Source organism: Trachurus trachurus, assembly GCF_905171665.1.
Source record: "Trachurus trachurus genome assembly, chromosome: 20".
Taxonomy (NCBI): domain Eukaryota; kingdom Metazoa; phylum Chordata; class Actinopteri; order Carangiformes; family Carangidae; genus Trachurus; species Trachurus trachurus.
The window spans coordinates 6,568,113-6,595,940 of record NC_139911.1 but is presented as its reverse complement, the minus strand read 5'-3'; the positions used below and the strand labels follow the sequence as shown (position 1 = coordinate 6,595,940).

General features: G+C 41.3%; 1 protein-coding gene across 1 annotated transcript in view; it reads left to right on the top strand.

Annotated features, from left to right (window-relative positions):
- prkdc (protein kinase, DNA-activated, catalytic subunit) overlaps window positions 1–27,828 on the top strand; it is a 39,541-nt gene that overhangs the window by 5,887 nt on the left and 5,826 nt on the right. Inside the window, exons 18-75 of the mRNA XM_083995889.1 lie at window positions 102–261; window positions 443–529; window positions 617–736; window positions 1,182–1,341; window positions 1,427–1,533; window positions 1,979–2,066; window positions 2,166–2,329; window positions 2,434–2,586; window positions 3,450–3,557; window positions 3,649–3,875; window positions 4,007–4,101; window positions 4,719–4,821; window positions 4,957–5,090; window positions 5,953–6,183; window positions 6,952–7,178; window positions 7,254–7,462; window positions 7,552–7,684; window positions 8,273–8,431; window positions 8,529–8,732; window positions 8,822–9,010; window positions 9,761–9,865; window positions 9,951–10,118; window positions 10,675–10,802; window positions 10,910–11,117; window positions 11,611–11,789; window positions 11,881–12,049; window positions 12,152–12,217; window positions 12,302–12,365; window positions 12,457–12,605; window positions 12,711–12,851; window positions 13,181–13,300; window positions 13,406–13,549; window positions 13,725–13,876; window positions 14,643–14,774; window positions 14,861–14,972; window positions 15,091–15,215; window positions 15,306–15,455; window positions 16,240–16,413; window positions 17,088–17,186; window positions 17,278–17,488; window positions 18,265–18,439; window positions 18,532–18,732; window positions 19,197–19,312; window positions 19,395–19,526; window positions 19,636–19,812; window positions 20,560–20,771; window positions 20,886–21,024; window positions 21,707–21,895; window positions 21,989–22,213; window positions 22,302–22,410; window positions 23,373–23,475; window positions 23,569–23,731; window positions 23,824–23,998; window positions 24,891–25,084; window positions 25,169–25,355; window positions 26,196–26,350; window positions 26,916–27,127; window positions 27,689–27,776. Of these exons, the coding sequence (XP_083852015.1) occupies window positions 102–261; window positions 443–529; window positions 617–736; window positions 1,182–1,341; window positions 1,427–1,533; window positions 1,979–2,066; window positions 2,166–2,329; window positions 2,434–2,586; window positions 3,450–3,557; window positions 3,649–3,875; window positions 4,007–4,101; window positions 4,719–4,821; window positions 4,957–5,090; window positions 5,953–6,183; window positions 6,952–7,178; window positions 7,254–7,462; window positions 7,552–7,684; window positions 8,273–8,431; window positions 8,529–8,732; window positions 8,822–9,010; window positions 9,761–9,865; window positions 9,951–10,118; window positions 10,675–10,802; window positions 10,910–11,117; window positions 11,611–11,789; window positions 11,881–12,049; window positions 12,152–12,217; window positions 12,302–12,365; window positions 12,457–12,605; window positions 12,711–12,851; window positions 13,181–13,300; window positions 13,406–13,549; window positions 13,725–13,876; window positions 14,643–14,774; window positions 14,861–14,972; window positions 15,091–15,215; window positions 15,306–15,455; window positions 16,240–16,413; window positions 17,088–17,186; window positions 17,278–17,488; window positions 18,265–18,439; window positions 18,532–18,732; window positions 19,197–19,312; window positions 19,395–19,526; window positions 19,636–19,812; window positions 20,560–20,771; window positions 20,886–21,024; window positions 21,707–21,895; window positions 21,989–22,213; window positions 22,302–22,410; window positions 23,373–23,475; window positions 23,569–23,731; window positions 23,824–23,998; window positions 24,891–25,084; window positions 25,169–25,355; window positions 26,196–26,350; window positions 26,916–27,127; window positions 27,689–27,776 (8,806 nt within the window). The remainder of the gene's footprint in view (window positions 1–101; window positions 262–442; window positions 530–616; window positions 737–1,181; window positions 1,342–1,426; window positions 1,534–1,978; window positions 2,067–2,165; window positions 2,330–2,433; window positions 2,587–3,449; window positions 3,558–3,648; window positions 3,876–4,006; window positions 4,102–4,718; window positions 4,822–4,956; window positions 5,091–5,952; window positions 6,184–6,951; window positions 7,179–7,253; window positions 7,463–7,551; window positions 7,685–8,272; window positions 8,432–8,528; window positions 8,733–8,821; window positions 9,011–9,760; window positions 9,866–9,950; window positions 10,119–10,674; window positions 10,803–10,909; window positions 11,118–11,610; window positions 11,790–11,880; window positions 12,050–12,151; window positions 12,218–12,301; window positions 12,366–12,456; window positions 12,606–12,710; window positions 12,852–13,180; window positions 13,301–13,405; window positions 13,550–13,724; window positions 13,877–14,642; window positions 14,775–14,860; window positions 14,973–15,090; window positions 15,216–15,305; window positions 15,456–16,239; window positions 16,414–17,087; window positions 17,187–17,277; window positions 17,489–18,264; window positions 18,440–18,531; window positions 18,733–19,196; window positions 19,313–19,394; window positions 19,527–19,635; window positions 19,813–20,559; window positions 20,772–20,885; window positions 21,025–21,706; window positions 21,896–21,988; window positions 22,214–22,301; window positions 22,411–23,372; window positions 23,476–23,568; window positions 23,732–23,823; window positions 23,999–24,890; window positions 25,085–25,168; window positions 25,356–26,195; window positions 26,351–26,915; window positions 27,128–27,688; window positions 27,777–27,828) is intronic.

Genomic DNA, 27,828 nt, shown 5'->3' with positions numbered 1-27,828 from the left:
TTCCACCTAAGCATCTTAAATAATAAAGTGCTTGTTTCTGTGCTCTGTAATCTGCATCATCCCACAGCTGCAGCTCATTTTAAATACATTTTTCTTTGCAGTGAGCTGCTGCTGACCAAACATGTGGAGTATTTTCACTGCTGGATGTATCCTTTAAGCCACGAGCTCATCCTCCACTCCATACGAAACCCTCTCGTCAGTGGCTTCTACAAGCTGCTCTCGGTCACCATGAAAATCTCCAGGAGAATCAAGTACTACCAGGTATCAGGACTGACTGATCCGATGCATTGGATGGTGTTAACACCTTCTTAAATTGCATATTTGGAGTATTTTATGTGCAGATGAGGCTTAATATTCATAGAAAAGACTGAGTTTGTCATATAGTGCACTCCTCATGTTAAATACGTAGCAGTAAAAATAATACAAATCTGCTTTAAAACAGGGCGTCGGCCTGAAAACCTCCACATCTGCCCAGAGCGACTCGGTGAAAAGTGCCTGCTTTGCACTGTTCTCCAAGTTTGGAAAAGAGGTACTGTATTTCCTCTTCGTTGTGTAAAAACAAACTCCATGTGTAGAAGATGTTTGTGTGTGTGTGACGTGTGTTGTTTCTCGTCAGGTGTGCGTGAGAATGAAGCAGTACAAAGACGAGCTGCTGTCGTCCTGCTTGATGTTCGTCCTCTCGCTGCACCACAGCATCGTAGCTCTGGACATCAAGGCCTACTGTCCTGCTCTGGAGGTGGGAGGTGGTTTTAATTTATTTAATACACACAGTTAAAAACAAAAACATGAACACATGATGGAAATTACAGATGTGCAGCAGATGTTGTACTGTGATAATTCCCAAGCAGGTGAACTTGTACCTTCTGCAATTATAGTGCAATAAAAAAAAAGTGACATATTATTGATCCCAAAGTGAAGATGCAAAGGCAACATGATTAAAAAGTACATTTCAGCTGCAGGACAAAAAAATATAGATACATCCACTATTGCATTGACTACTAATTGACTTTAATGGTATAACTGAACAGGTTCACAATCAGTTCTATGAGGACATTTTGAAGAAGAAAGTTTTTGAGTTTGTCTTAGAATAAAGCTGGACATCAAAAGTTGTGTGGATTCATTCTGTTTAGATTTCAGACTCAAATCTCAGATGTGTGTTTATGTGTGTTTGTGTTGTGCAGACGGCTCTGAAACTGGGCCTGAGCCACGCTCCTTTGGCCAATGCAGCTCTGGACGCTCTAGAGGACTGGTCCTCCCACATTCCCCTGGAGACGATGCAGCCCTGCTACACCAGCATCCTCCCCCTGCTGGACGGATACCTGAAGACCACCTCCAACGACAGTAAGCCTCACTCGTTTTTGTGAGACACCATCCAAATGAAAAGAAATTTAAAAAAAGAGTCTCATCCATGTGTTGTTGACTCCAGATAAAGACGACAGCAGCTGGGAGGTGATGTCGTCCTCTACAAGGAGGGACAGAGGTTACGGCAGAGTGATGACCAGGCTGCTGAAGAAATCCAAGGATCTCCTCGTGGTAAAGGAGAAGACTTTATTATGTTTAATTAATGTGCTATATTATATCAAAACGCCAAACACATTAAAACTTTTGTAAGTTTTACTATTGTTACATTGCTGACATTTACAGCTGTCGTCGGTGTTGTAATTTCAGAATCATCATCTTCATTTATTTACTCACCTAGTCATTTAAAGCAACTCCCACGTTAACTCTCCCTAACTAACTCTACTCCAATTATAGCTGAGACCTGGTACTTTAATATAGTCTCCATTATTAAAGTACAGAGTGAGTCTATATGTTTAAATACTTAAGGCCTGGACAGTTACTTTGATTTATTGTCTTCGTAATTGAACATGATTGATTGTTGACAAAATTATACTCAACCTTATTTTGCAAAACGACGATATTTGTGAGAACACGGAGCTGCTGTGTCTCTGCTGACTGAACTCATCTCTGGCTGCAGGAGGACTCTCCTCTGGTCGCCGTCAGGCTGCGGGTGGTGAAGCTGCTCGGCCTCTTGGGAGGAAAGTTGAACAGAAACCTTGTGACAGGTGCAGAATCACACAACTCATGACCTTTATGAAAAAAACAGACGTTAGCTGTGTTTTCTTTCTGGTTCACCATAAAACCTTCCTATGTTTTGGGTTCAGTGGTGTCATCGGAGGAGAAGATGAAGAAGTTTGTTGCCTGGGACTCGGAGAAGCGGTTGAGTTTTGCGGTGCCGTTCAGCGACATGAAGCCGGTCATCTACCTGGACCCGTTCCTGCCGCGCATCAGCGAACTGGCTCTGTCCACGAGCGACAGACAAACCAAAGTAGGTCGACGAACGTCAGAGAGCTTCCTCTGATATGACACAGAAAATGAGTTCATTAATGCAGCAGCGTGATGTCTGTGGTGTCTGTGGCGTCTGTGGTGCAGGTGGCGGCGTGTGAGCTGCTCCACAGTCTGGTGGTCTACATGGTGGGGAAGAGCGCTCAGATGGTGGAGGGGAAGAACACGCTGCCGCCCATGTACAAGCTGCACAAGAGGCTGTTTCCTGTGCTGCTGCGTCTGGCCTGCGACGTGGACCAGGTGAGTGGTGTCATGTCATGTCCAACCAGGTTGTTACCGTGGATACACCTCCCCTCCCACAGGTCGCAAAGCATCTCTCTCTGGATTTGGAGGAGTTGTCATCATGCAGATGTTATGAATTGAGTCACAGTGGTCTTTTTTTTATGTCATTTGCACTGAAAAAATATAAAAATGATGATGACGTCAACCGTTGAGGGTCTTAAACCAAACATATGGAGCTAGAACTGTCTCAAAATGAATAAATGTACACAGAAATGAATAAATGCACAAAAGATGATTCAAAAATCTATTTGGGGATTTACATATATATAATAAAGATAACTTTGAACTTTGATATATACTGAATATGAATATATATATATACCACTCAAAACAAAACAAAAATTCCACACAAAAATATGTAAAATAAAAAAAGATTTATAAACATGTATGGAAGAGCATTTGGGCGAGTTTTTTTTTTTTTTTTTTTAGATTCTGAGATAAAAAGTCAGAATTTCTGAGAAAAAAAAGTTTAAATTTCTGACTTTTTTTTCTCAGAAATTCTGAGTTTTATCTTTCAAAAAAAAAATCTCCATTGTTGGCCCTAATACTCTTCCGTACATATGTGATGCACACACAAATATTTCTTGTTTTAAATATGTGCAATAGAAATTCACAAATGTACGCATGTACAAGTATTTTTATCAAATACATACTTGGAGGTTGTTATGTTCACTTGGACTTGGGGATGAATTAATAAGACTTTAGGGGTCAGGTCGAAGGAGTTGTGACCTCACAAACACAGTTTGGGTTTTGTGACACCGTGAGAAAACTTCCACAAATCTGGTACAAACCTTCACTTCATCTTTGGTGATTTCTTGCAGGTGACCCGGCAGCTGTTTGAGCCGCTGGTGATGCAGCTGATTCACTGGTTCACAAACAACAAGAAGTTTGAGAGTGAGGACACGGTGGCCGTTCTGGAGGCCATACTGGTGCGTTCAAATCCCCGGTCGTTGAAGTTTTGAGTTGAGTTTCTTGTCTTTTTCCGGCAGCGATTCAGTTTCCTCACTCACTCCCTTTCAGGACGGCGTGGTCGACCCCATGGACAGCACGCTGCGCGACTTCTGCGGCCGCTGCATCGAAGAGTTTGTGAAGTGGTCGATCAAACAGACGACGCCGAAGCAGCAGGAGAAGAGTCCCACCAACATGAAGTCGCTGTTCAAGCGCATCTACAGCCTGGCGCTGCACCCCAACGGCTTCAAGAGGCTCGGCGCCGCTTTGGCTTTCAACAGCATCTACAGACAGTTCAGGTACGATGATGCAGCATTTATATCGCCGTGTGTGTCGTGTCGTCTCTGCAGATCCTCATTAGTCACAAACAACACAAGGTGTATTTTAGGGTTCGACTGATGTGTCTCTGTCTCTGTCTCTGTCTCTGCAGGGAGGAAAACGCCTTGGTGGAGCAGTTTGTCTTTGAAGTTCTCGTCATATTTGTGGAAAGTTTGGCTCTTGCACACTCTGATGAGCGATCTATGGGTAACGATCTCTCTATTGTTGCTCTACAAGCAGCTGTTTCTATCTACAGTCATGTGAAAAAACAATAGGACACCTTATGAAAGCCTGTGTGTTTTTAATATATTTGGAAATGTGATATCTAATAACAATTTTAACAATACTGGGAGATTCAAATAATATAACTAAACAATTAAAACTGAAGAAAAGACTTAGACCTAATTTTTTCTGTAAAATGTCATTCTCACACACACGATTAAACATGAGTTAAGCATTAAATACTGAATTTATCATTAGTATGTAGTTTATAAACACAGTTAAAAATGTTTTACTCATCATTGATAAGCACTAACTGTATTTATAAACTACATACTAATGAGTATACTATTCATGCATTATACATAAAGAATTCAGTATTTATTAATGCTTAACTAAGGCTTAAGAGTGTGCACTTATTATAAAGTGTTACCAAATACAATATGGTGAGGAATAAATTAGGTCTCCCCCACATTTATTTCCACTTAAAAATGGCAAAAATCACATCAGGTGCACATGATCTGAACCTTGATACTAGGGTAAGGTATTTAAAAAGACTTCAAAACTGTTTGACATCATGCCGTTGCCCTCTCCTCTGTCCTCAGGCACGTCGCAGCAGTGTAAAAGCGCCATTGACCATCTGAAACGAATCATCGCGCGCAAAGCACCGAGTCTGAACCAGCACAACGCGAAGAGACGCATCCCAAGGTCGGTGCTCTCTCTGTGGACATGGATATAACCTCACCTGTCGTCTTCGATCAGCATTTATATGACATTACATTATGTAGATACTTTAAAAATTGCTGTAATATTATTGGTTGGTTCCTCTTTCTCTCCTCTCAGGGGATTCTCGCCTGATGAGAAACTTCGTCTGTCAGATGTGGTTTTATGGCTGTTGGAACAATGTGGTCGTCCTCAGACCGAGTGTCGCCACAAATGCTTGGAGCTTTTCTACGAGTTTGTTCCTCTCCTGCCAGGTGAGGAAGCTCTCCACTATCCAGCAGGACAACAAGGAACAAATGACTGTTAAACTGTTAGAGGGATAATTCAACATTTTGGCAAATTGGCCCATTGCCATAATCGCTATAGTCATAGCAGTAGGTTCGTTACCTTTATTTGTCGGTGCAAGCTGTTTTTAGAACAGCGGAGCAGAGCCGTGAGCTGCTCAGAGCTACGCTACGGAGGCTAATGGGATTTCTTGGTTTCCCTCATCGAACTCATCAAATACACAATCCAACAACTCCAAAACGCTCTGGTGGACAAGTTGTGACCTGCACATTCACCACGCTACGAGATAATAACACAACGTTACCAGACAGAGTTGTTTTAGGTAAATTCAGAGACTGCTTGCTGAAAAACTGTCCCTGAAGGCAACGTGTATCAGCGGTTTTGCATTTTGCCTTGAAAACAACTGTGTCTCGTAACGTTCTGGTATTATCTCAGCATGGTGAATGTGCAGGTCACAACTTGTCCATGAGAGCGTTTTGGAGTTGTTGGATTGTGTATTTGATGAGTTTGATGAGGGAAACCAAGAAATCACATTAGCCTCCGTAGCGTAGCTCTAAGCAGCTCGCGGCTTACTTAACGAACTTACTCCTAAAACTATAGGGATTATGGCAATGGGCCAGTTTGCCAAAATGTTGAACTATCCCTTTAAACTGTTAAATATTACGCATGATCTGATATCACCAAGTAATTAACAGCCCAGGAGCGCTGTTATAACCAACCGGTTAGATTTAGGGTTAGGGTTAGTCCTGGGCTGTTGTTTACTTGGTGATATCAGATCGTGCAAATATTACATAAAATACATTATAATACATCATAATTTTGTGTTTGTAGATAAGAACTCTCCACCTCAGTGGCTGGACGGCATGCTAAAGGCCCACGGTACGAGCTTCCTGATCTCTCGGTTCGAGGGCGGCGGCCTCCTCTCTCAGCCGACCCTCAGGGACCTGTCGGGCCCCTTCAGCGTCAGAGCCGCGCTGCAGTGGATGGACCTGCTGCAGGCCGCCCTCGACTGCTACAACACCTTCATCGGCCTGCACGTCATCAAGCCTCAGCACATGCTCAGTGAGTTTTAACCTTTGTTTTTTGCAGATAAACTAGTTGACGTCAAAGTTTTACTCATTGTCTGTAAGTCACTAAACCAAACGGTCTGAGCTATAAATATAATTTAGATTTTTTTTGATTCCTTAGCTTTCAACTCAGCATGAGACTCTGCTCTTGTTTAATGTTTTATTTTGATTTTTTAAACATTGTTGTTTTACTGATTTTACTATTTTATTGTTTGTTTAATTGTTTTATTATATTTCTACCCTTATTTACTGTATGTACAGCACATTGTTTCAGCTGTGGCTATTTTTTTGCTCTGTAAATAAAGTTGAGTTGAGATAATTTAGAAATGTACACATCATTTATCATTTTAGATTTAGGTTTACAATTCTTTAGATAGATCTGTTTCTTTTTTCTTTTTTTATTGTTGCAATGAATGACAATGCTGCTTAAACAACCATAATTTCCTGTTAAGGATTATTAAAGTATCTATCTATCTATCTATCTATCTATCTATCTATCTATCTATCTATCTATCTATCTATCTATCTATCTATCTATCTATCTATCTATCTATCTATCTATCTATCTATCTATCTATCTATCTATCTATCTATCTAAAATCTGTGTTTTTATATGGTTTTATATTGTTTTCTTATCGTGCTTTTACCCATATTTTTATTGCATCAGCTGCTCCATGAGGCTGGTGTGTGGTCACCATACACACCTGAACCCTCTATTTCCTAATATGTGGTTTGTTTCTTTTTTCTGTCCTTCCTTCCTCAGGCTCCAAAGACGAGTCCAGTTTTCTGAAAGCCGTTCATTTCTTTTTGGCCGAGCTGGCGACTCATGACCTGGCTGCAGCCGAGAGCTGCTTCCCCGTCGGAGTGAAGAGTTCTCACTTCAGCCCCAGAGAGGTGGACGAGTACAACTACAGCAAGTGCACCATCATCGTCCGGCTGCTGGAGTTCGCCTGCATGATTCTCACCAAAGGAGACAAGGAGTTTTGGAAGGTATGGTTGAATTGAAGACATTATTAGGTCTCTGTTTATCCTTGGTCACTCACTCCTTCCTGTCTTTATTCACAGCTGCTGGAGCAGGATATTTTCTGCGCAGTGTTTTTTGAGCTGACTGCGCTGGTGGTGTGTGAGCCGTCCGCTGTGGGATTCAACATGGCGGACGTGGAGGTGATGAAGAACCTGCCAGAAGTCTGCGTCCCTCTGCTGAAGGCTCTGCTGAGCTCAACCTTCCACAGTCGGCTTGAAGGCAGCCTGCGCACAAAGATCTCACGCAAAAGGTAAGAGAAGAGAATCACTCCTGTTGATATTGATGGTCACGTTATCAACACCACTGATGCACAACTGTCTCTTTGTTTCTTTGTTACAGTGTGGAGGAGTTGTGCACCGTGGACTTCTACCACTCGGGCATCCTGAGCCGCCACGGCCACATGGAGATGGTTCTGTCGTCCTGTAAACAGATCCACAGAGCCGGTCTCCTGGGCTCCATCCTGCACAGCCAGGTATCTGACCGGGGTTCGATTGACCCCAGAATAAGCTATTAATAAGCTATTTAAATAACGTCAAACATTCAAACATATTGGGAAAAAAGAATCCAAGTAATATACTCATCTGAATGGACTGATGACATTTATTGAACATACGTATATTTATGCAATGAACATTTTACGTCATTACATAAACAGAATCCAAACCTTCACTATTAATAATGATAAAAATAATAATAACGATTAGTATAATATTGGAAAAATAGCAATGAAATGTAGCAAGATACAGACATTTACAAAGAACAGCAGCAAAAACAGTTTCCAAATATCATTCAACTATCTCTGAACTGTTTCTCTCCATCACAATGCAAATGAATGTCTGTCTTGTAGAGACAAAATCGATCAGCTTTGGAGATGTTGCACTTATAACATATGTTGGATATATTTATCTGCATTATTGTTGTTATTATTATGGTTTGCATATTTGGACTATCCAATTGAACTGTATCAATCTTAGTCAAGTGTCTTTATTTGCTTCCTGCATACACTCACATGAAGCAGCAGTCATGCATTTGTTTTTATGTTTAATCTTCTTCCTTAAAGGACGCGGCCTACGCAAAATCCCTCGGTTCCCGCCTTCTCATGACGGTGTATAAAGGCATAGCGCCCGGCGAGGACAGGAAGGCGCTTCCATCCTTGGACGTAAACACCAGGAGGGTTGCAGACGGCCTTCTGCAGCTCGCCTTCTCTCTCAGTCAACAGGTGAGCGCTCAGGCTGGTGGTTATCACTGCAGCTGTGAAGTTCTTCACGTGTTTCATTCTTTGCTGCTTCTTGTCGTCCGTCGTTATTTGCGTGCAGAGCGAGGAGCTGGTGCAGTTGCTGCTGAACACCATCATGCTCTCTGTGCCGATATCTGGAAGCCACAGCCACAACTTCCTGAGCTTCTCCCACGGAGAGTATTTCTACAGCCTCTTCCAGACGACCATCAACACCGAGCTGCTGCGGAGCCTCAGCACCACGGTGCCGCTCCTCATGAACGCCTCCTCCAAAAACCCCAGCATGGTACTGTAGCTCCTCATCGTGTCTCCTTATTTTTTTTTGCAAAGTAGAAGTTGCACAAGTGAAGTAACATTGTGTTTTCTCTGCGTCAGGTGAGCCTGCTGCTGAACGGCATGCTGGACCACAGCTTCAGAGAGCGCTCTGTGAGGAAGACGCAGGGGCAGCAGCTGGTTGAAGAGGTGCTGCAGAGGTGGAGCAGCCTGCAGTCGTGGTGGGAGGGAGACTCGGCCACTCCAGACAGCAAAACCGCCACTCTGCTGCTGCTCTCCAAGCTCCTGCAGGTAAATCTGAATCAGAATCGGATTTATTGGCCAAGTATGCTGCATAAATACAAGGAATTTGACTCTGGTTTGCATTAGCTCTCTGACTTTCACATAAAAGACACACAACAACAATTGAATAATAAGAATAATACAAAAAAATAGTTAAATAAAATAAAATAAATAAAGTAAAGTGGCCAGATGTTTTAATATAATATAATATAATATAATATAATATAATATAATATAATATAATATAATATAATATAATATAATATAATATAATATATAATATAATATAATATAATATAATATAATATAATATAATATAATATGCATTGTTTCAAATGAACCTAGATCCTGAAAGTTTTTTTTTCAACGTTTTCTTCAATTGGTGGTCTTCAAATATGAAAAGCAGAGTGATTTTGGTAAAAACTTGTTTAGATGTATTTATCTATGTGAAGAAATGAAAAGAATGCCATTTGCAATAAAAAAAAAAGTATTAAATAGTTAATTTGCATTTAATGTTAATGGTTCAAATGATGTCAGGCTGAATGGTCGGCCCCCACACATTTTCATCTCACCAAATCTGGCTCTCTGCAAAAAGTTTGGACACCCCTGCTGTACAGTCACGTGTAGTGCAAATAAACAATGAGGTAGCGCCATGAAAATAAATGATAAATGCTGGATAAAATTAAGACGACAGCTCCCATGCAGCAGAAGTTAAAAACTGTGCTCTTAAATGCAAAATAATTTCATGCACATTTTCAGATCGACTCGTCCGTCTGCTCCAACATCGACCATGAGGCCTTCAGGAAAGTTTTCTCCACCTTCCTTTTGCTGCTGGTCGACATGAATCTGCCGCTGAATCTCAAGGTAACGGAGAAGATACATACACATGTTTAGATTTTGAATCTTAATGAACGTAACTTAATGAAGCTTCACGATCTCCCCTGTGCAGAGTCAGGCTCTGTTGGTGTTGCCGTTCTTCACAACGCTCCCCGAGGAGCCGCTGGCCGAGCTGCAGAGAGGCCTCGACTCCCTGGTGGTGTCGCACTTCCCCATGCAGTCCGACGAGTTTGCCAAGGGCTCGCTGCACCGCAACAACTACATGGACTGTGTTCGCAAGGTGACGTCACTGCAGGAAACGGACAAGCCAAGACTTTTTTTTTTTTTACATTAATTCATGTGCACAGGACTTTTATGTTCCAGCAGTAGAAACTAATCTTCGCAGGACAGACGTCAGAAATCTAATTTTAAGTGTGTGTAAAAACCTGCAGATAAAACTGACAGTTTACTTTATTGAGGTGAAGTCGTAAATTTGATTAGAAATCCTGCTGACTTCTGAAAGCAGACATATTTTACTTATTCTCTTTTCTAACCTGCACTCATGAGCCTTAAAGCATCATCTAATTTTACACCTAGTTGTTCAGTTTAATGCATATTAACAAACATTTAGATGTGCATCACTTCTTATCTGCTTATATATATGAACATATGAGTTATTTTTCTGTTGTTAAGTTTCACTTCTTTACTTGTATATTTATAAAGAAGGAGACACAGAAACAGAGACACCAGTTTAATTTAGGCAAAGTGTTTTGTCACTATTATAGAAAATGTTTTTGTAATTTAACAAAAGCTTAATTTTGCATCATGACACCAACCGTATCATTTGTTCCTCTCAGCTGCTCGATGGCCTGGAGCTCTCCCAGAGCCCGCTGCTGCTCAAGCTGCTGTCCGGGATCCTGTGTCGGGACAAGAGACACATCATGGAGGAGCAGTTCCAGACCTGTTTCCACAAGATAGCGAAGCGGTCGGTGAAGCCTCCTGCATTCATCCCAGAACACACTAACAAAATAAACATCAGTGTGTGTGTGTGTGTGTCTGCTGATTACTGCTAATTAACGGATGTTTCATCAGGTCGAGCCGTGAGCGGCAGCTGCAGCTGCTCGGCGCCGTGTTCAGGGTGATCCAGCAGGGCGACGTGCCGGTCAACTCGATGCTTCAGGCCATGATGGAGCGAGTCCTGCTGCCTCTGGCCTCCCACTGCAGCGCCGCCGCCCTCAGCGACTTCTTCGTGGCGAACGTCTCCGACATCATGACTCTGCTGCTCAGTCGCTTCACCAAGGTCTGCCCATAAACAGAGTATTTAAATATATTTGTTACACAATAACCGGTAACCCTTTAATTTACAAGCAATTTTTTTTATTTCAAGCCAAGATATAACAATTAATTGTATCATAATGTCTAGAAACAGCCTAGAAATAACGGTCAATGTCATAGTAATGTTGAGAAATATAGCCAAGAAATAACGGTTGATTGTGTAGAAATAGCCCAGAAATATCAGTCAATTGAAGGACTTGGTGGAGAGAAAAATACAAAGCATGAAAATGTGTAATCTTTTACCTTTATGAAAAACTTAACATTACTATGAAATTGGCCGTTATTTCTAGGCTATTTCTTGACATTTTCACATAATTAACAGCCTATAAATTAAAGGGTTACCAAAAACTTTCTTGTAGCCACTGTTGGAGGTTTATTTGTGGAGTTTTACTGTGGTGATTGTGGAAAAGTTTGTGCCATTAATCTGTTATTTTTGTCAATTTATCTGTGATTTATAGTCAAGTGAAACAAACTTCGAGCTGCAGCTGCTGAAGAAGACAGGCTGCTACAAGCTGATGGAGCTCCTGTATTCCCGCCTTCCCAAAGAGGAGGTTTACTCCAAGGAGTCGCGCATCAACCAGGTCTACTGCGGCTCAGCCAAACCGGAGGGGAACGAGCTGAGCAAGACTTTAATCAAGTAGGAAAATGGTGCAAACGCTGCAAAGCCAAGAGGAGACGTGACAGTGATGTAAAATGTCTTTATTGTTGTGTTGTGGTTGTTTTTTAAGGTCGTGTTTTGAGGCTTTCACTGAGAACATGGCCGGTGAGACTCAGCTGCTGGAGCTCAGGAGACACTTCCACTGTGCAGCGTATAACTGCGCCATAGCTGCCATCAGCTGCAGCTTCAGTGAACCCAAGTTCTACCAGGGCTTCCTCTTCAGTGAGAAGCCAGAGAAGGTACCAGAAGACTTGTATTTATAACGTCGGTGCAGTGCAGCACAATACAACTCATCATCTGCATGAACTTTAACAGATTTTCTTCTTTTTTTTCTTGCACAGAATCAGTTCGTTCTGGAAAATATCATTGATGTTGAACGGACCTACAACTTCCCGATAGAAATTGAGGTTTGTTTCTGTTTGTTTGTTTGTCTAATAGTACACTCTGAGGTCCAATCATGATTTATATATTTGTTTTTATAATGAATGTAGGTTCCACTTGAGAGGAAGAAGAGATACGTCCTGATTAGAAAAGAAATGACCGAGGAGAACGGAGGTCAGTCGTCTTGTCCTCAGCATCCTTGTTGTCATTAGACTTTTTTTTATTATTATTTAAAAGCTGATTTCGGCTCTTTGTTTTTCCACAGACGCTCCAGTTTACCTGTCGTCCCAGTCCTACATGGCCGACAGCAGCCTGAGTGAGGAGATGAGTCAGTTTGATTTCTCCACCGGGGTCCAGAGTTTTTCCCTCGGCTCCCAAAACCCAGAGGGACAAAGACGAACCGTCGTTAAAAGAGTTTGTCATTTTGGTTTTCCTCCTGTTAAAATCTGCATCATATTATAATGATATAAAACAGACACTTTATAAGGTTATTTTATTGTTGTGTGTTTGCAAATGTAGGAGACAGAGGAGACGAATCCTTCCCAGGATGCAATGGTGGACCTGGAGATGGACGAGCTGAATCAGCATGAATGCATGGCGACTATGACGGCTCTGATTGGACACATGCAAAGGAGCAACATCACCCCGAAAATAGACCCGGTCAGTCAGTAGTAAAGAAGAGGAAAGCTTTTTTTAAATTAAAATGTCTTTTGTTTTATTTATTTTTTATTCAGAGACATAGAGATGTACTTTTAATGGTGATATTTATTAGAATTCCTATTTTTAATGAAGTATTTATTCATATTCTTACATGTAACTAGCAGACTTTGCACTCAGCTGCCAACTACCCTCTCTTTTCCTTCCTGGTGATATGAAATGAGCATGTGGTGTGCAAGCTGCTAAATGGAATTGCCCTTTAAGGGATTAATAAAGTGGTCTTGAGTCTTGAGTTAAGATTATGATATATACGTAAATGTGACTCTCAACAGGGAACCGTGCCGAGTGAACTTCCTCCGTGGATGAAATTCCTACATGGAAAACTTTCAAAAACAGCGACGCCTCTGAACATCAGACTCTTCATCGCGAAGCTCATCATCAACACAGAGGAGGTGAAGAATCCTCTCATCTGCTCCTCTTTTCTTTCTTTTCTTTTTTAAATACAGCTGTTATTATTATTATTATAAATAAATTAACGTGACGACGATACTTCTCAGGTTTTCCGACCGTACGCCAAACACTGGCTCGGGCCGCTGCTGCAGCTCGTCACCTCAGAAAACAACGGGGGGCCGGGGATCCACTTCATGGTGGTGGACGTCGTGGTCACTGTGCTGTCGTGGACAAACCTGGCCAGCCCCAAGGTTTCTGAGATTTCTTCTTTTTTTTAAAGGCTGCAAATAGAAATTGTCTATAAAATGGAACTTTATTGTGAAAATCCCAACGTGTGGCAGCAAATCAACACATTTCTGACACATTTTTAAGCAATACAGTCGTTTTTTCTATCAGTTTAAAGTAACTACTATGTTTGTGTGTCAGGACAACCCCAGGGATGAGGTGCTCGCCAACCGGCTGCTGGAGTTCCTGATGAAAAACAGCTTCCACTCCAAGAGAGCTGTGTTCAGACACAACCTGGAGATCATTCGCACTCTGGTCGAGTGTTGGAAAGACTGTCTGCACGTGCCGTACAGGTACGACTCAGATCAGCACTGCAGAATATAAGCAAAGTATATCGTGGTGTGATTGTGCAGGTTACTGGCCTGCAGAAAGAGACATGATAGAAGCTGCACACATAAGACCAAGGAACTGAAGCGTCTTAAATTGTGTGTATTTTTAAAATTTGAAGGAAGGCCTGCCTGAAGAAGGTCACAATGACCAAAAGCTTGAAATAAATTGATATATGCACAGTGCTTTGAGTGTGCGGTTGCTGTTAGAGCTGCAACAATTAATCGATTAATCGCACAATAACCGATTATTAAATGAATCGTCAACTATTTTGATAATCGAATAATCGGTTTGAGTAGTTTTTAAGGAATAAAAGTCAAAATTCTCTGATTTCAGCTTCTTAAATGTGAATATTTCTGGTTTCTTTGTTCCTTTATGACAATAAACTGAGTCTCTCTTTGGTTAGTGGACAAAACAAGACATTTGAGGACGTCATCTTGTGGTTTGGGAAACACTGATTGGTGCTTTTCAACATTTTATTGACAAAACAACTAATCGATTAATCGATTAAATAATCAACAGATTAATCGATAATGAAAATAATCGTTAGTTGCAGCCCTAGTTGCTATTTTGTTGTTTTCTAGGTTTCAAAGTTCACCTCTTCTAAGTATTTTGCCTACAGATGAGTGGTGAAAACAGAACAGAAAACTATAATGATTTAACATTTTGTAAGCATTAAAGTAAATACTAATGAAGCTTCTCTTGTCTTTATTTCTCTTCTTGTCTTTCTAGTTTGATATACGATCGGTTTCGTGGCACCGACCAGAACAGCAAAGACAACTCTGTTGGACTGCAGCTGCTGGGAATCATCCTGGCCAACAACCTCCCTGCCTACAGCGCCGCATGTGGAATAGAGTACGACAGGTAAAATAAATGACATGGATAAAGTGAAGATATCTGTTTTTACTACTGTGTGTTTTCTAGTATAAATCATGACCTCGTTTCCTCAGGTACATCCAGGCTCTGGCCAACAACGTGTCCTATGTGAGGTATAAAGAGGTTTACTCTGCTGCTGCTGAGATCATCGGCCTCGTCCTGAAGAATATGACCAAAACGGACGATGTAGGATTATTTCCTCAGTTTCCTGATGCAATTTTATTCATGTCTCATTCTTGTTTTAATGCACTTTTTCATACTTTTACATTTATAAGATTAATTGACCTTTTTATTCTCATCTCAGCAACATCAAGAACTTCTCAATCTTGCTGCCACTAAAATAACAAATCTGAAGAAAGCCAACTTGGACGACAAGTTCATTATCTGCTTGAACAAAGTGTCGAAGCACTTTCCTCCATTCATGGATCGGTGAGTTTATATTTCTCAGTCATCCTTCCAGAGGCTTAAAAAATGAACTTATTTTCATTAATTAAATACATATTTATGCGTGTTTTCCAGGTTCGTCAACCACGTGTTCTCCATCCTGCCGAAGCTGTTCGGCATCTTAAAGACGAACTGTTTGGAGTGCGTGCTGAGCCGAGCCGACGTCATCCCCGACATATTCCTGCATCTGAAGACGACCGGCTTCGTCCAGGTGATGGGACACAGGTCGGTGCAGCCGCCTCGCTCGCCTTCGTTTTGAACGAGTCTAAAGTCAGTGTAAACCAGTGGTTCTCGAGACGGATTTTACCACTTTTTTTCAAAAAATTTGTATCTTTTTACAACTTTTTATTTATTTTTTCTATTTATTTCTAGATTTTAAAAAAACAAACTTTTTTGAGAAATTTACTTTTTTTTAAACTTCTTTTGAGAAATTTTACCACTTTTTTTCAAGAATTGTTTTTGAGAAATTTCACCACTTTTTTCTAGAAAACGTTTGACTTTTTTTTATTTATTTATTTTTTTAATTTTATCACTTTTTTCTATTTTTTTCTGAGAATTTTTACCGCATTTTTATTAAGTATAATTTTTATTTTTTCAGTAATGTTACCACTGTTTGTTTGTTTTTTTTTACTTTTTTTTGAGAAAGTTTACCACTTTTTTATCAAATTTTTTTTAAACTTTTTTTTTTTTTTGAGAAATTGTATTACTTTTTGGAGAAATTGTACCACTTTTTTCCAGAAATGTCTCTACAATATTTCCACAAATTCACGACATTGGCTCTAATTTGAACCCACATTGACTAAAAAAGTAACGTTCTTCAGTCTCCGAACAAATATTTGTATATTTCTACAGTAGTGTTTGCTTCGATTTTGTCCAATGGGAGTCCGTGGTCTAGTTGGTGTCTATTTAAGGGTCCTTAATGTAAAAAAAGTTTGAGAACCACTAGTGTACAGAAAATGAAGGGAATTCTCTCTCCGTTTCTTTGTTCCTCTTTGTCTTTGTCACTCAGGGATGAAGCGAGACAGCGAGTGTGTCTGGACATCATCCATAAGATCGTCGGCCTGCTGACTCCAGTTCAGCTTCAGGAGCTGCTGGGAGCCGTGACGGCGTTCGTCTCTCATCCGTCCCCGGTTTGCAGAGAGAGGATGTACGACATCCTCATGTGGATCCAGGACAACTACAGGTGAACACATCATCACGTTTTTTTCAAATTTTACACTTTTCTAACATTTTATTTGAAGTGTTGATCCATATATTTGTAGTTTTAAAGTGCAAACAACATCTCTCATAGGGATGTCACGATAATAGATTTTTTTGGTACGATTATTGTCCGATAAATAATCCCGGTATTACGATTAGCATGATTATGCATTAATTAATTTTGCAACGTTTACCTATTAACGTGTAAAATCAAATATAGTTAAAATATTTTAAATATCTATTAAAATATGACCAATTATTAATCCACCAGGGGAAGTGTTTGAAATATTCAAGTCATTAATTGTTATCAATACCAAATGTGAAGTGAATTTTAATCTTCTTTTTTTTTATTACAAATGACACTCGAGCATTTAAATTCCTACCAATTCAATGCTACGTTAGGTAAATAGACCAGTATCTGTGCATTCACCTTTACTTAGGCGCACATCTGCCGACACGGTTCATACATAATCTTTTTTGGGAAAGTGACGGTATTTAGGAATCTTTGCGATCAATTAATTGTGGTGTTTAATACCGCGATTAATTGTGAAAACAAGTAATTGTGACATCCCTAATCCCTCATAACAATAGAGTGGAGAGCCAATCAGAAAAGTCCATTATTCAATTATATAATGGTTTATTTTTTATCCCTCTCAGTGATACAGAGAGCATGGAGGACAACGTCTCAGTAGAGATTTTGGACGCAGCTAAAGAAACGCTGCTTCAAGGACTGTCTGAAGAAAACCAAGGGCTCCAGTGAGTATCTGTTTAATGTTTTTATTTACAGTATCTCCTGTATTTCATTAATACTGTTGCATCTTTTCTGATTTGCATCTTGTGGTTTCAGGCTTTATGTTCGTAACTTCTGGAGCCAGGAGAAACGGCTCCCCACGGCGACCCTGGAGCGGATGCTGATGGTGCTCCGGTCGCTGTACTCGTGTCACATCGAGCGCTGCTTCTTGAGCCTCGTGACCAACCTGCTGCTGGAGATGACCAGCCAGAGTCCGGACTTCAAACGCAACATGTTTGAGTATCCTCTGTCAGAGTGCACCTTCCAGGTCGGTGGGAATCAACCCAGCGTTCATTTATCTCTCTCTGCTACAGATGAGCTTAGATGTGTTAAAGGGATAGTTCAACATTTTTGGCAAATTGGCCCATTGCCATAATCCCTATAGTTTTAGCAGTAGGTTTGTTACCTTTAATTGTCGGTGCAAGCTGTTTTTAGAACGGCGGAGCAGAGCCGTGAGCTGCTCAGAGCTACGCTACGGAGGCTCATGGGATTTCTTGGGTTTCCCTCATCAAACTCATCAAATACACAATCCAACAACTCCAAAACGCTTTCGTGGACATGTTGTGACCTGCACATTCACCACGCTATGAGATAATAACAGAACGGTACAAGACAGAGTTGTTTTAGAGGTAAATAGACTGCTTGATGAAAAATTGCCCCTGAAGGCAACACGCATCAGCGGTTTTGCATGAATTTACCTCGAAAACAACTCTGTCTGGTAACGTTGTGTTATTATCTCATAGTGTGGTGAATGTGCAGGTCACAACTTGTCCACCAGAGCGTTTTGGAGTTGTTGGATTGTGTATTTGATGAGTTTGATGATGAGGGAAACCAAGAAATCCCATGAGCCTCCGTAGCGTAGCTCTGAGCAGCTCGCGGCTCTGCTCCGCCGTTCTAAAAATAGCTTGCACCGACAATTAAAGGCAACGAACCTACTGCTATGACTGCTATAGACTATATTATGGCAATGGGCCAATTTACCAAAATGTTGAACTATCCCTTTAATTACACTTTTCTTTTTCTTTATTCTTTTTTTTTTTTTAGGACTATGTGATTGATTCAAACTGGCGCTTCAGGAGCACGGTGATGACTCCCATGTTTGTGGAGACCCAGAGCTCTCAGAGCGCGGAGAGCGTGGCGCCGTCTCAGGCTGCAGCCATGAAGGGGAAGCTCCGAGCCACTCAGACCTCGCTGGAGTTCTCCCAGACCCAAGCAGCAGGTGGCGCTCAACCTCCACTCCAGCAGAAACACCAGAGATTTCTACACCTCATATTATTTGGATTCACTATATTTGTTTGTTTAATCCTCCAGGTCGACGTTCGGCCTATAACTGGCTGACGGGCAGCAGTGTGGACACGCTGGCCGAGCACTCACTCGCCTCCGAGTCTCTGTCGTCGCTGTTGGTGTTTGACAAGAAGGAGAGACAGACGACGGCGAGGCGACCGGTCGGGGAAGGATTCGGCCTGAGGCGCCTCGCTGCGCCAAGTGATGAGGTCGACAGTCGCACCAGAGGTTCGTCTCGTTTTTTTTTTTTATTCAGCAAAGAAAAAGAGAAATCGCCTTATTTCAGTACATTTGTTCAGTGGACACATTTTATTTTCTCCATTTAAACAAAAGATCAAATTAAACGACCTCAGTAAAATCAAGTGGTGACAAATGTTTGTATTTTGAAAGCAGCAGAACATTTCTACCAAACATGAAGTTCTTTTTCTGAGTTAAACTTTGTTTTAATTTATTAAAATTGATCAGAAAAACTTTGTTAATCTCTGGAGGGAAACTGAATTGTCGTAGGAGCCACAACAAACCAAAAACCGATTAAGAAAAACAGTGCAAGATATGAAAAATATATCAATATGAATACAAATATTAAAAGGGCACTACTATTAACATTAACAGTAATTTGATAATAACTTGTAAATAAGTTATTATCAGGTAGAAAATCAAGCTGATTGTGTATTTCTTGTGTGTGTCAACAGCTGAAAACGAGCAGCGAAGCAACATCCTGCGACTGAGACGCAGGTTTCTGAAGGATCAGGAGAAAGTCAGCATCAATTATGCACAGAAAGAGATTCGGCAGCAGAGGCAGAAAAAGGTAAACGACCAAAACAACCTCAGGAATCAGCAATTCATTCATTTGTCCAGCGTCATTAACAAAAACTGTTTGGTTCCCGTAGGAGGACAAAGCCGATGAACGGCTGAAGAAAGAGGCTCAGGTGACTCTGTATCGTAACTACAGAGTTGGCGACTTCCCAGACGTCCAGATCCCGTACAGCAGCCTCATCGCCCCGCTGCAGGCGCTGGCCCAGGTACGACTTCCTTTTACTCTCTGTGTCCGTCCCATTAAAGACTCGAGCTGTAAATAATAAGTTGTCATTTCTACCTTTTTGTTTCTTTGTCTTTGCATGTTTCCTGCAGAAAGACCCGATTTTAGCCAAGCAGCTGTTCAGCTCCCTGTTCGCTGGAATCCTCCAGGAGGTGGATAAAGACAAACCGGCGGAGAGCGGGAGGATTAAAGAGGAGCTGCGCGTCAATATGAACTCCTTCCTGAGCAAGAGCACCATCTGCTTCCCTCCCTTCATAGCATGTGTGCAGGTATGACCCTCACCAGCTACTGTACTGCAAACAAAGGCTTGACTCTTAGAATATTTATTGCATTTTGATTATAAATCAGCTCTAGGTTCTATATTAACACTGTGAAAGAATTAAAGTCTCAGTCCACAGAGAAATTCACACAGCCTGTAGTCAGAAACTGAGCTTTAAAACCGGCCATCAGGACTTCCTGTAACTTTGTGATGTCACAACAAAGCAGTCGCCAAGCCCCGCCCCCTCACCACCTGGACCCAGCATCCAACATTTGCAGGATTTGGTTTCTCTGAGTGTTTTACTCTAAAATCTGCTCTATTTTTATGGGATAACTTAAGAAACAGTCAACCAATCAGAAGAGAGACAAAGAGCCTTCTCTCTTCTGATTGGCTGACACCGACCTGTTGTTACTAGAGCTCCAGAGAGAAGCTGAAAGAAAATAAAACATAAAAATAAAATACAGAAAAAGCATGAAATAGAGGACCTTTTTAATATTTTGGTTTCTTCTGGAGTTTAGACTTTAACATTAGTGAATTTGTTCTGTGTAATTTCTATTTTCATGCCATATTTGTCTATTTATGGGGAAAGATGTTTGTAGTCCAGGCTCTTCACCTCTGCAGAACGGCTAACAAAGCAGCTAGAAATAAAATTAGCCATGCAAATGCTTAATTTATCACAACAAACTCAACACTATGAGGTGTTGGACTGAAAGCCGACAGGTTAACTTGATGTCTCCACTCGTTGTCTTGTTGTCAGGACATGTGTTACCAGCATAAGGAGCTGCAGCAGCTGGACCCGGCAGCCATCAGCTCCACCTGCCAGGTGAGTCTCCAGCAGCCGTCGGGCATCCTGCTGCTGGAGGAGAGCCTGCTGCAGGCCGCCGTCCCGGACGAACCTCCGGCCAAACGTTCACGAGGACGCAGAGAAGAACTCCCCCCAGACACCAAGAAATGGATCCACCTGGCGAGGTAGACCGATAGAAACTCATGATGTCACCTCATAAGGACCAAACATGTTCATGAGATCTTTATTATCACATGCACAAGTGAAATTATTTTTATTCTCCTCTTTGCTTCCTCCAGACTCTACAGATCTCTGGAGGATTACGATGTCGTGCGCGGCATCTTCGGTGGTAAAGTCGGCACCAAGTCGATCACATGCGATGCGCTTCAGGCTGAAGCCAACAACGACTTTGCAGAAGCCGTGAAGCTTTATAACGAGGTATGTAACTCATGCAAATCTCTGCACTGTTTTGTCAACTAGTGCTGGGCTTACACCAAAAGATTTTCACAATCACAGACTAAAAACTGAAAGGCAGAAGGAAATTTTAGGAGTTTTACTGGAGTCGCGACGCGCTCCCTTCATCTCAATCATTAAGTATATACATATACATATACTGTATGTCACAAGTCTTTCAGTCTATGTGGTGATGAAACACAATCAACAACCAATAGATGAGCTCCAACAAAACCATAAACAGGAAACCTGGCAGACAAGAGCGGCATGGACGAACATGAAACACCGGGGAAAAGTTGAAGGTCCCGATCAATATGGACCATCCTGTTCGACGTAAATTCTCCACTGTATCATGACAGAGCATGATGGGAAAAAAATGCTAAAAGAATCTAGTTGTAATCTAGTAAATGGTGACCCTGCAAGATTCACAGTCTTTGTAAAACCTCAGTCTGAGAGTAAGCTTTTCCAAGAGTCTTTTCCAAATCGTTTGATGAGTATCTACTATAGACTAGAATATAAGAGCAAAAAGATAAAAATAAATTGGTAGACATATACAAAGTCATACTTCTTATCATACTTCTACTTCTACTTCTTATCAATCGTACATCTTTTGTAAGTTTAGAATTAGTCATCTAACCTGAGAGTAAACTGCCATCCTTCCTTCCAGGCCCTGAACTCCGAGGACTGGAGCGACGGTGAACCCACTGACGCTGAGAAGGACTTCTGGGAAACGGCAGCGATGGAGGCCTACAGTCACCTGACAGAGTGGAAGTCTCTTCAGTACTGCTCCACCGTGTACATCGATGAAAACACGCCGCCCGACCTGGAGAAGATGTGGTCGGAGCCGCTCTACCAGGTCACAGACGACTCACGATCCGGGAAGTCTCAGCGAAAATCTGTGCTGCTTTGTTAACGTGAGTTGTTGTTTTTTTTTGTTTGATTCCCCCAGGAGATGTACCTGCAGCACATGATCCGCAGCATGCTGAAGCAGCTGCAGCAGGGCCAGAGCGACCAGGCGCTGCTCAGCTTCATCGACAAAGCCATGAGGGTGGAGGAGCGGAAGAAGCTGCTGGAGAGTCACTACAGCCAGGAGCTGAGCCTGCTCTACATCCTGCAGGAGAACTACGACAGCGCCAAATACTACGCCAACTCCGCCATGCAGCTCTTCATCGAGGTCTGACGCCACACATCTCCATCGCACATCATTCATAATCGGTTCTTGAAGGGTAAATCTGTGATAAATGCATCTTTCCCTTATCCAGAGTTACTCCAGTGTGGATACGCTGCTCACTCAAAGCCGACTGACCATCCTGCAGTCGGTGCAGGCTCTGACTGAGATCCAGGACTTCCTGCTGTTCATTAAAGGAGACGGTGCGTAGATATTTGTTACCAGATATTTGAGTGAAGTCGTTTCCTCTCTTCCCTAAAGGGTTTGATTGTTGCATCTAATACATGTAATGTACATGTATGTGTGAAAATGTGCGTCTGTTTGTATGGGTTTATATTAGGGGTGGAAGAAAAAATCGATTCACATAAATATCGCGATGTCTTTTTTGACGATTTTTAAATCGATTTTCTTCTTTTTCAAAAATCGATTTTTTATTTTTGAATTTTTGAATTTTTGAATTTTTTTTAAATATTGCGCAATGTGCATTTGTTAGCCTTTTTACGTACAGAGAGTACAGGTTTTGAAAAGGGTTTAAGTTCACTTTATAATGGAATATGTTCATTTATAGGCTCCTACAGTATTTGTGTGCAGATAAATGTTAAAAATGCTAAAGACTAAAAATCGAGAGAATCTGCAATATCGTAGAATTGCAATTTAAATCGAATCGCCATCCAAAAAATCATAGAAGAATCGAATCAGGAGAAAAGCATATCGTCCCAGCCCTAGTTTATATACAGATAATGGTGTTTATGTATTTATGTGTATATGTGCGCATGTGATGGTAAATTTATATGTGTGTGTATACTGCATGTAGCATGTCCACACTTCATACCTAGAAATTTACTAAGATGATGAGTAGATGGCTGGGCTGCAGCCGTTACTTCAACTTATTTTATGCCACTTTTTGTTGTAGACGTTGTTTTTTGTTGATGTTTTTCTTCTTCTACTTCCATTTCTTCTTTGCTTGGATGTATATTATCTAATTTGTGAATTAATTCTTTGTAACAAGGGGTAGACAATAGAAGTTTGCTTCTTTCTGCCCCGTTTCATTCAAGAGTTACAGTTTTGTCTTTTTTTTTATGAGTTTTATTTTTTTGTTTTTATGCTCAATAAATGAATGAAATGAATAAATAAACTAAAGTAAAATGTTTTTATTATTCATCAGTGTCTGTCAGCGCTCTCAAGCATCGCATCAGACTGTGGACCGAGCGGTATCCAGATGCTCAGGTGGATCCAGTGAAAGTTTGGGACGACATCATCACGTCTCGGTAAAGAAAAAGTCGTTTTTAATCTTTTTTTTATGAATATTTAAGATGGAAAAAGTTGATCGAAAAGCCTCTAATGTGTTGTCTCCGGTTCAGATGCTTTTTCTTAGACAAGATCAGAGACAAGCTGCGAGGCCACGCCCCCGCTGACAGCATGGAGGTGGACGGCTCAGAGGATCCAGCGAACGACGTCGACGCGTTGGTGAACGACTGCAAGTTCAACATGAAGCTACAAATGGCCGACAGCGCACGGACGCAGGTGAAGAAACATCTGGGTGGAGATCTGATTCTTTAATTTTGTCCTCATGCGTTAAACCTCCTTAAACCTTAAACTGATGATTTCTGTTTCAGAATAACTTCCCGGTTGCGACGAAGCTGCTGAAGGAGCTGCACAGAGAAGCCAAAACCAACAGAGGCTGGTTGATGAAGTGGGTCCACAGCTTCAGCCGCTACAGCCACAAACGCAGCCAGAGCCTCGGCCCCGTGGAGCAGATCAGCGCCATGCTGAAGATCGTCCCGCTCCTCGGTAAGAGCAGGAAACATCCACGACTGCTTCTTATTATTATTATTCTCTGCCTTTGTTGCTGTGATACCGCCACCAGCTGTCAATCAGAATAAGACTAGAACATGAAACCACGAAAACCACTAAACTTTATCAAAAATAGCAGCTTCTGTCATTTGGATATTGCATTTGCCCGTATTGTCATTGTAATATTCAATAATATAATTGCTGTTCCCTATTAGAAATGTTTAATATATCATACAATGTTATTTATTTGACTGAGTTGATAATCAGTCTATTGACTCTTAATCAGAAAAATACTAAACTTCCTCTATAGTGCTATTAGTGGAGACTTCATCTTATGGCTTTGGTGAGATAATGACATTGTATAGATTATTTTTATTCCTATATACAGGTGCATCTCAATGAATTAGAATATTATGGAAAAGTTTATTTATGTCAGTAATTCAATTCAAAGGGTGAAACTAATACATTATGTAGATCCATTACACACAGAATGAAACATTTCATGTCTTTGTGTACTTACTTTCTTTCATTTGTAATGATTATGGCTTACATTTAATGAAGATCTAAAATTCTGTATCTAAAAAAAAAATGTACAGGAAAAAAGACCAATAAAAAAAAAAAAAAAGCATTTTTAATATGGAAATGTTTGCTGATAAGTTTGTCCATCTATATGCTCTCAATACTTGGTGGGGGCTTTTTGACTTGAACTACTGGAAATAGAGTTTTCCATGTTATTCTGGTGCATCTCAATACATTTTTATTGAGATGCACCTGTAGATCACAATGAATGTGAACAGGAATCAGTAGTTATTGTTTATATATACTGTAGGAAGGACGTGACAGTGACTCGTCTTGTTGCCTGTTGATGCGTCTCATCTTCTCTGTGCAGAGGACCTTCAGGCCGACTGTGAGACGGCCACGGCCAAAGTGTTCAGGGATCAGAAGGTTCTCCAGGGAACGTCCTTCCACATCCTGGCCGCCGCTGTGAGCAGAAGCCCCTCGGTGCTGGGAACCGTTGAAGCTGACAAAGCAGACAGGGTCGTGACGCTTTCGGGAGCCGCTGGGACCAGAGAAGATCCAAAGGTACTCGATATTATATTTTAGCTGTGGTCGTTTTAACGAGATGAATCCAGATGTTTTGGTCGCTGAAGCCTGTTTGTCCTGCAGAAGGTGGAGCTGGGGCTGCAGCTCCGAGCGCTGGAGCTGCTGCGTGAGGCGAGGAGGAAGGCGGACGAGGAGCTGCAGTCGTACAGTCAGGACTGCGTGGACAGCAGCGTCACCGACACCTTCATGGCTCTGGCTAACTTCTGTGACAAACTACTACGAGAGGAGGAGGAGCAGCAGAGCGACACCGGTGAATAAAACTAACACTAGTAGTGACCAAATGTGCAGCAGGACTGAACACTTTACACACAAATGCATTCTGGAAATGTGTATTTTTTTGTACATTTTTAATTAATTCTATGACATCAGATTAATAACATTTTTCATTCATAAATTGTTCATTTATTTGATCGAAAAAGAATTAAAGGGATAGTTCAACATTTTTGCAAATTGGCCCATTGCCATTCTTAGGAGTAGGTTTGTTACCTTTAATTTTCGGTGCAAGCATTTGCCTCGAAAACAATGAATGATGTGAAGTGAATGTGAATGTGCAGGTCACAGATTGTCCACAAGAGCATTTTGGAGTTGTTGGATTGTGTATTTGATGAGTTTGATGAGGGAAACCAAGAAATCCCATTAACATCTGTAGCGTAGCTCTGAGCAGCTCACGGCTCTGCTCCACCATTCTAAAAATAGCTTGCACCGACAATTAAAGGTAACAAACCTACTGCTAAAACCATAGGGATTATGGCAATGGGCCAATTTGCCAAAATGTTGAACTATCCCTTTAAAGAGATATCATTTTGTTTATCTACATTTAAGATTATTTTGCAAAGACTAAAAAATCAAACAAATTGAATAATGGGAAACATCTGGCTGTTGGAGGAATAAATAAATGCAAATCCAATAATTCTATAGAAACTGTAACACTGACCACAGTGGCCTCACACACACAGACATTAAAGACATGGTTTGATCTCTATTACTTTATTTTCTGGGCTGTTCTCCTTTAGTCTCTCTAAATAAATTACAACCTGAAGTTTCTTCAGCAGCTGCTCAGTTCCTGTGTTTTCTCTCTGTGTTGCCTCAGAGTTTCCGGAGCTGCTGTCGCTGCCGGCTCATGTGGTGGAGAACACGCTGAAGGCTCTGAGGATGAACTCGGAGGAAGCTCGACTCCGCTTCCCACGTCTGCTCCAGATCATTGAGCTGTACCCGTCGGAGACTCTGGACATCATGACAAAAGAGGTCAGTGTGCTAACGCTAATTATATGAACAAAGTTTAGTTTTTTACATTATGTTTTATTGAGCATGAACTTTACAATATGTCCACAGAGACAAATAAAAGACACAAAACAGTCCTCATATTTTCAAATTGTTTGAAAAAAGGCAGAAAGAAGGAGCCCCATCCCTCCACAACATCTCACCTCCTAACACTCCAGTTTCTGGGTAACAAACTCAACTCAATTTTATTTATGTAACACTTTAAAAACAACCACAGCTGAAAACAAAGTGCTGTACATCATAGACAAAACAACAGAGACATAAAACAATTAAAAGCAATAAAACAGGAATAGATAGTAGAATAATGGTTCCATTGTTTTATTCTTTTTAAAAGCAAATAGAAACAATGAATAAAAACAAATCATAAAACACTAAAACAAGAGCAGAGTCTCATGCCTAGAAACCTAGTAAAGTATACTATATGAACAAAGTTTATCAAGTTTTCAAGAAAGGAAGTAAAAAAAAAAAGCATTTTTCAGGCTTTGGAAGTGGGATGTTTGGATTTGATCGTGCCGCCCTCTGTGTTTAGATGATGTCAGTCCCCTGCTGGATGCTGATTGGCTGGATCAGTCAAATGGTCGCCATGCTGGACAAGCCTGAAGCCGTGTCGGTGCAGCACTGCATCCGGCAGATCGCCGAGTGTTACCCTCAGGCTCTGGTGTACGCGCTCACCATCAGCAGCGAGAGTTACCAGTTCGAGGACTCGGCCAGAGGACACCAGCACCGGGAGTTTGTTGACAGGTAAAAAAAAACCTTCCTGGTGTTTTGAATTTAAAGGGATAGTTCACCCAAAATTGAAATTTCACTCATTATCTACTCACCCTCATGTGGACTAAGGGCTGGGAGAAGTTTCAGAGTCCTCCGTGGCTTCTCTGAGTTACAGGGGGTCTCGGCGTAGCAGTGCATGTCCATATAATGGTTGCAAATGGATACCAACTGTCTTCGTAACAAAAAGACACACCAAAAAACATCCAAATACCTCCATGCTGCTCGTATGTAATGTCCGTCTTGTATTGAAGCCCCGAAATGCGAAATTGTCCAGAAAAAAATTAAATAAGTCTATTTTTCAAGCTTGTTCATAGCGGAAGCTCCTCTTCCTGGTTCGTCAAATTTGGACGAACCAGGGTCTGTCCTCTTCCCAGTTCGTCCAAATTTGACAAACCGGGAAGAGGAGCTTCGAGAAGCTTCCTACAAAACACATGAGGGTGAGTAGATAATGAGTGAAATTTCAATTTTGGGTGAACTATCCCTTTAAGGAATGAAAAAGAACAGGTATTGAATATTGTTTGTGTGTGTTCACAGGCTGAAGAGCATGCTGGACAAAGGAGGAGCTGTGAAGACGTTTGTTGATGCTCTGCAGCAGCTCACGAACCCTGAAATGATCTTTAAGGTAACCGCCTCCGTCCACACACTCATCCTCCTCCGCTTCGTCTTCGTCCTTT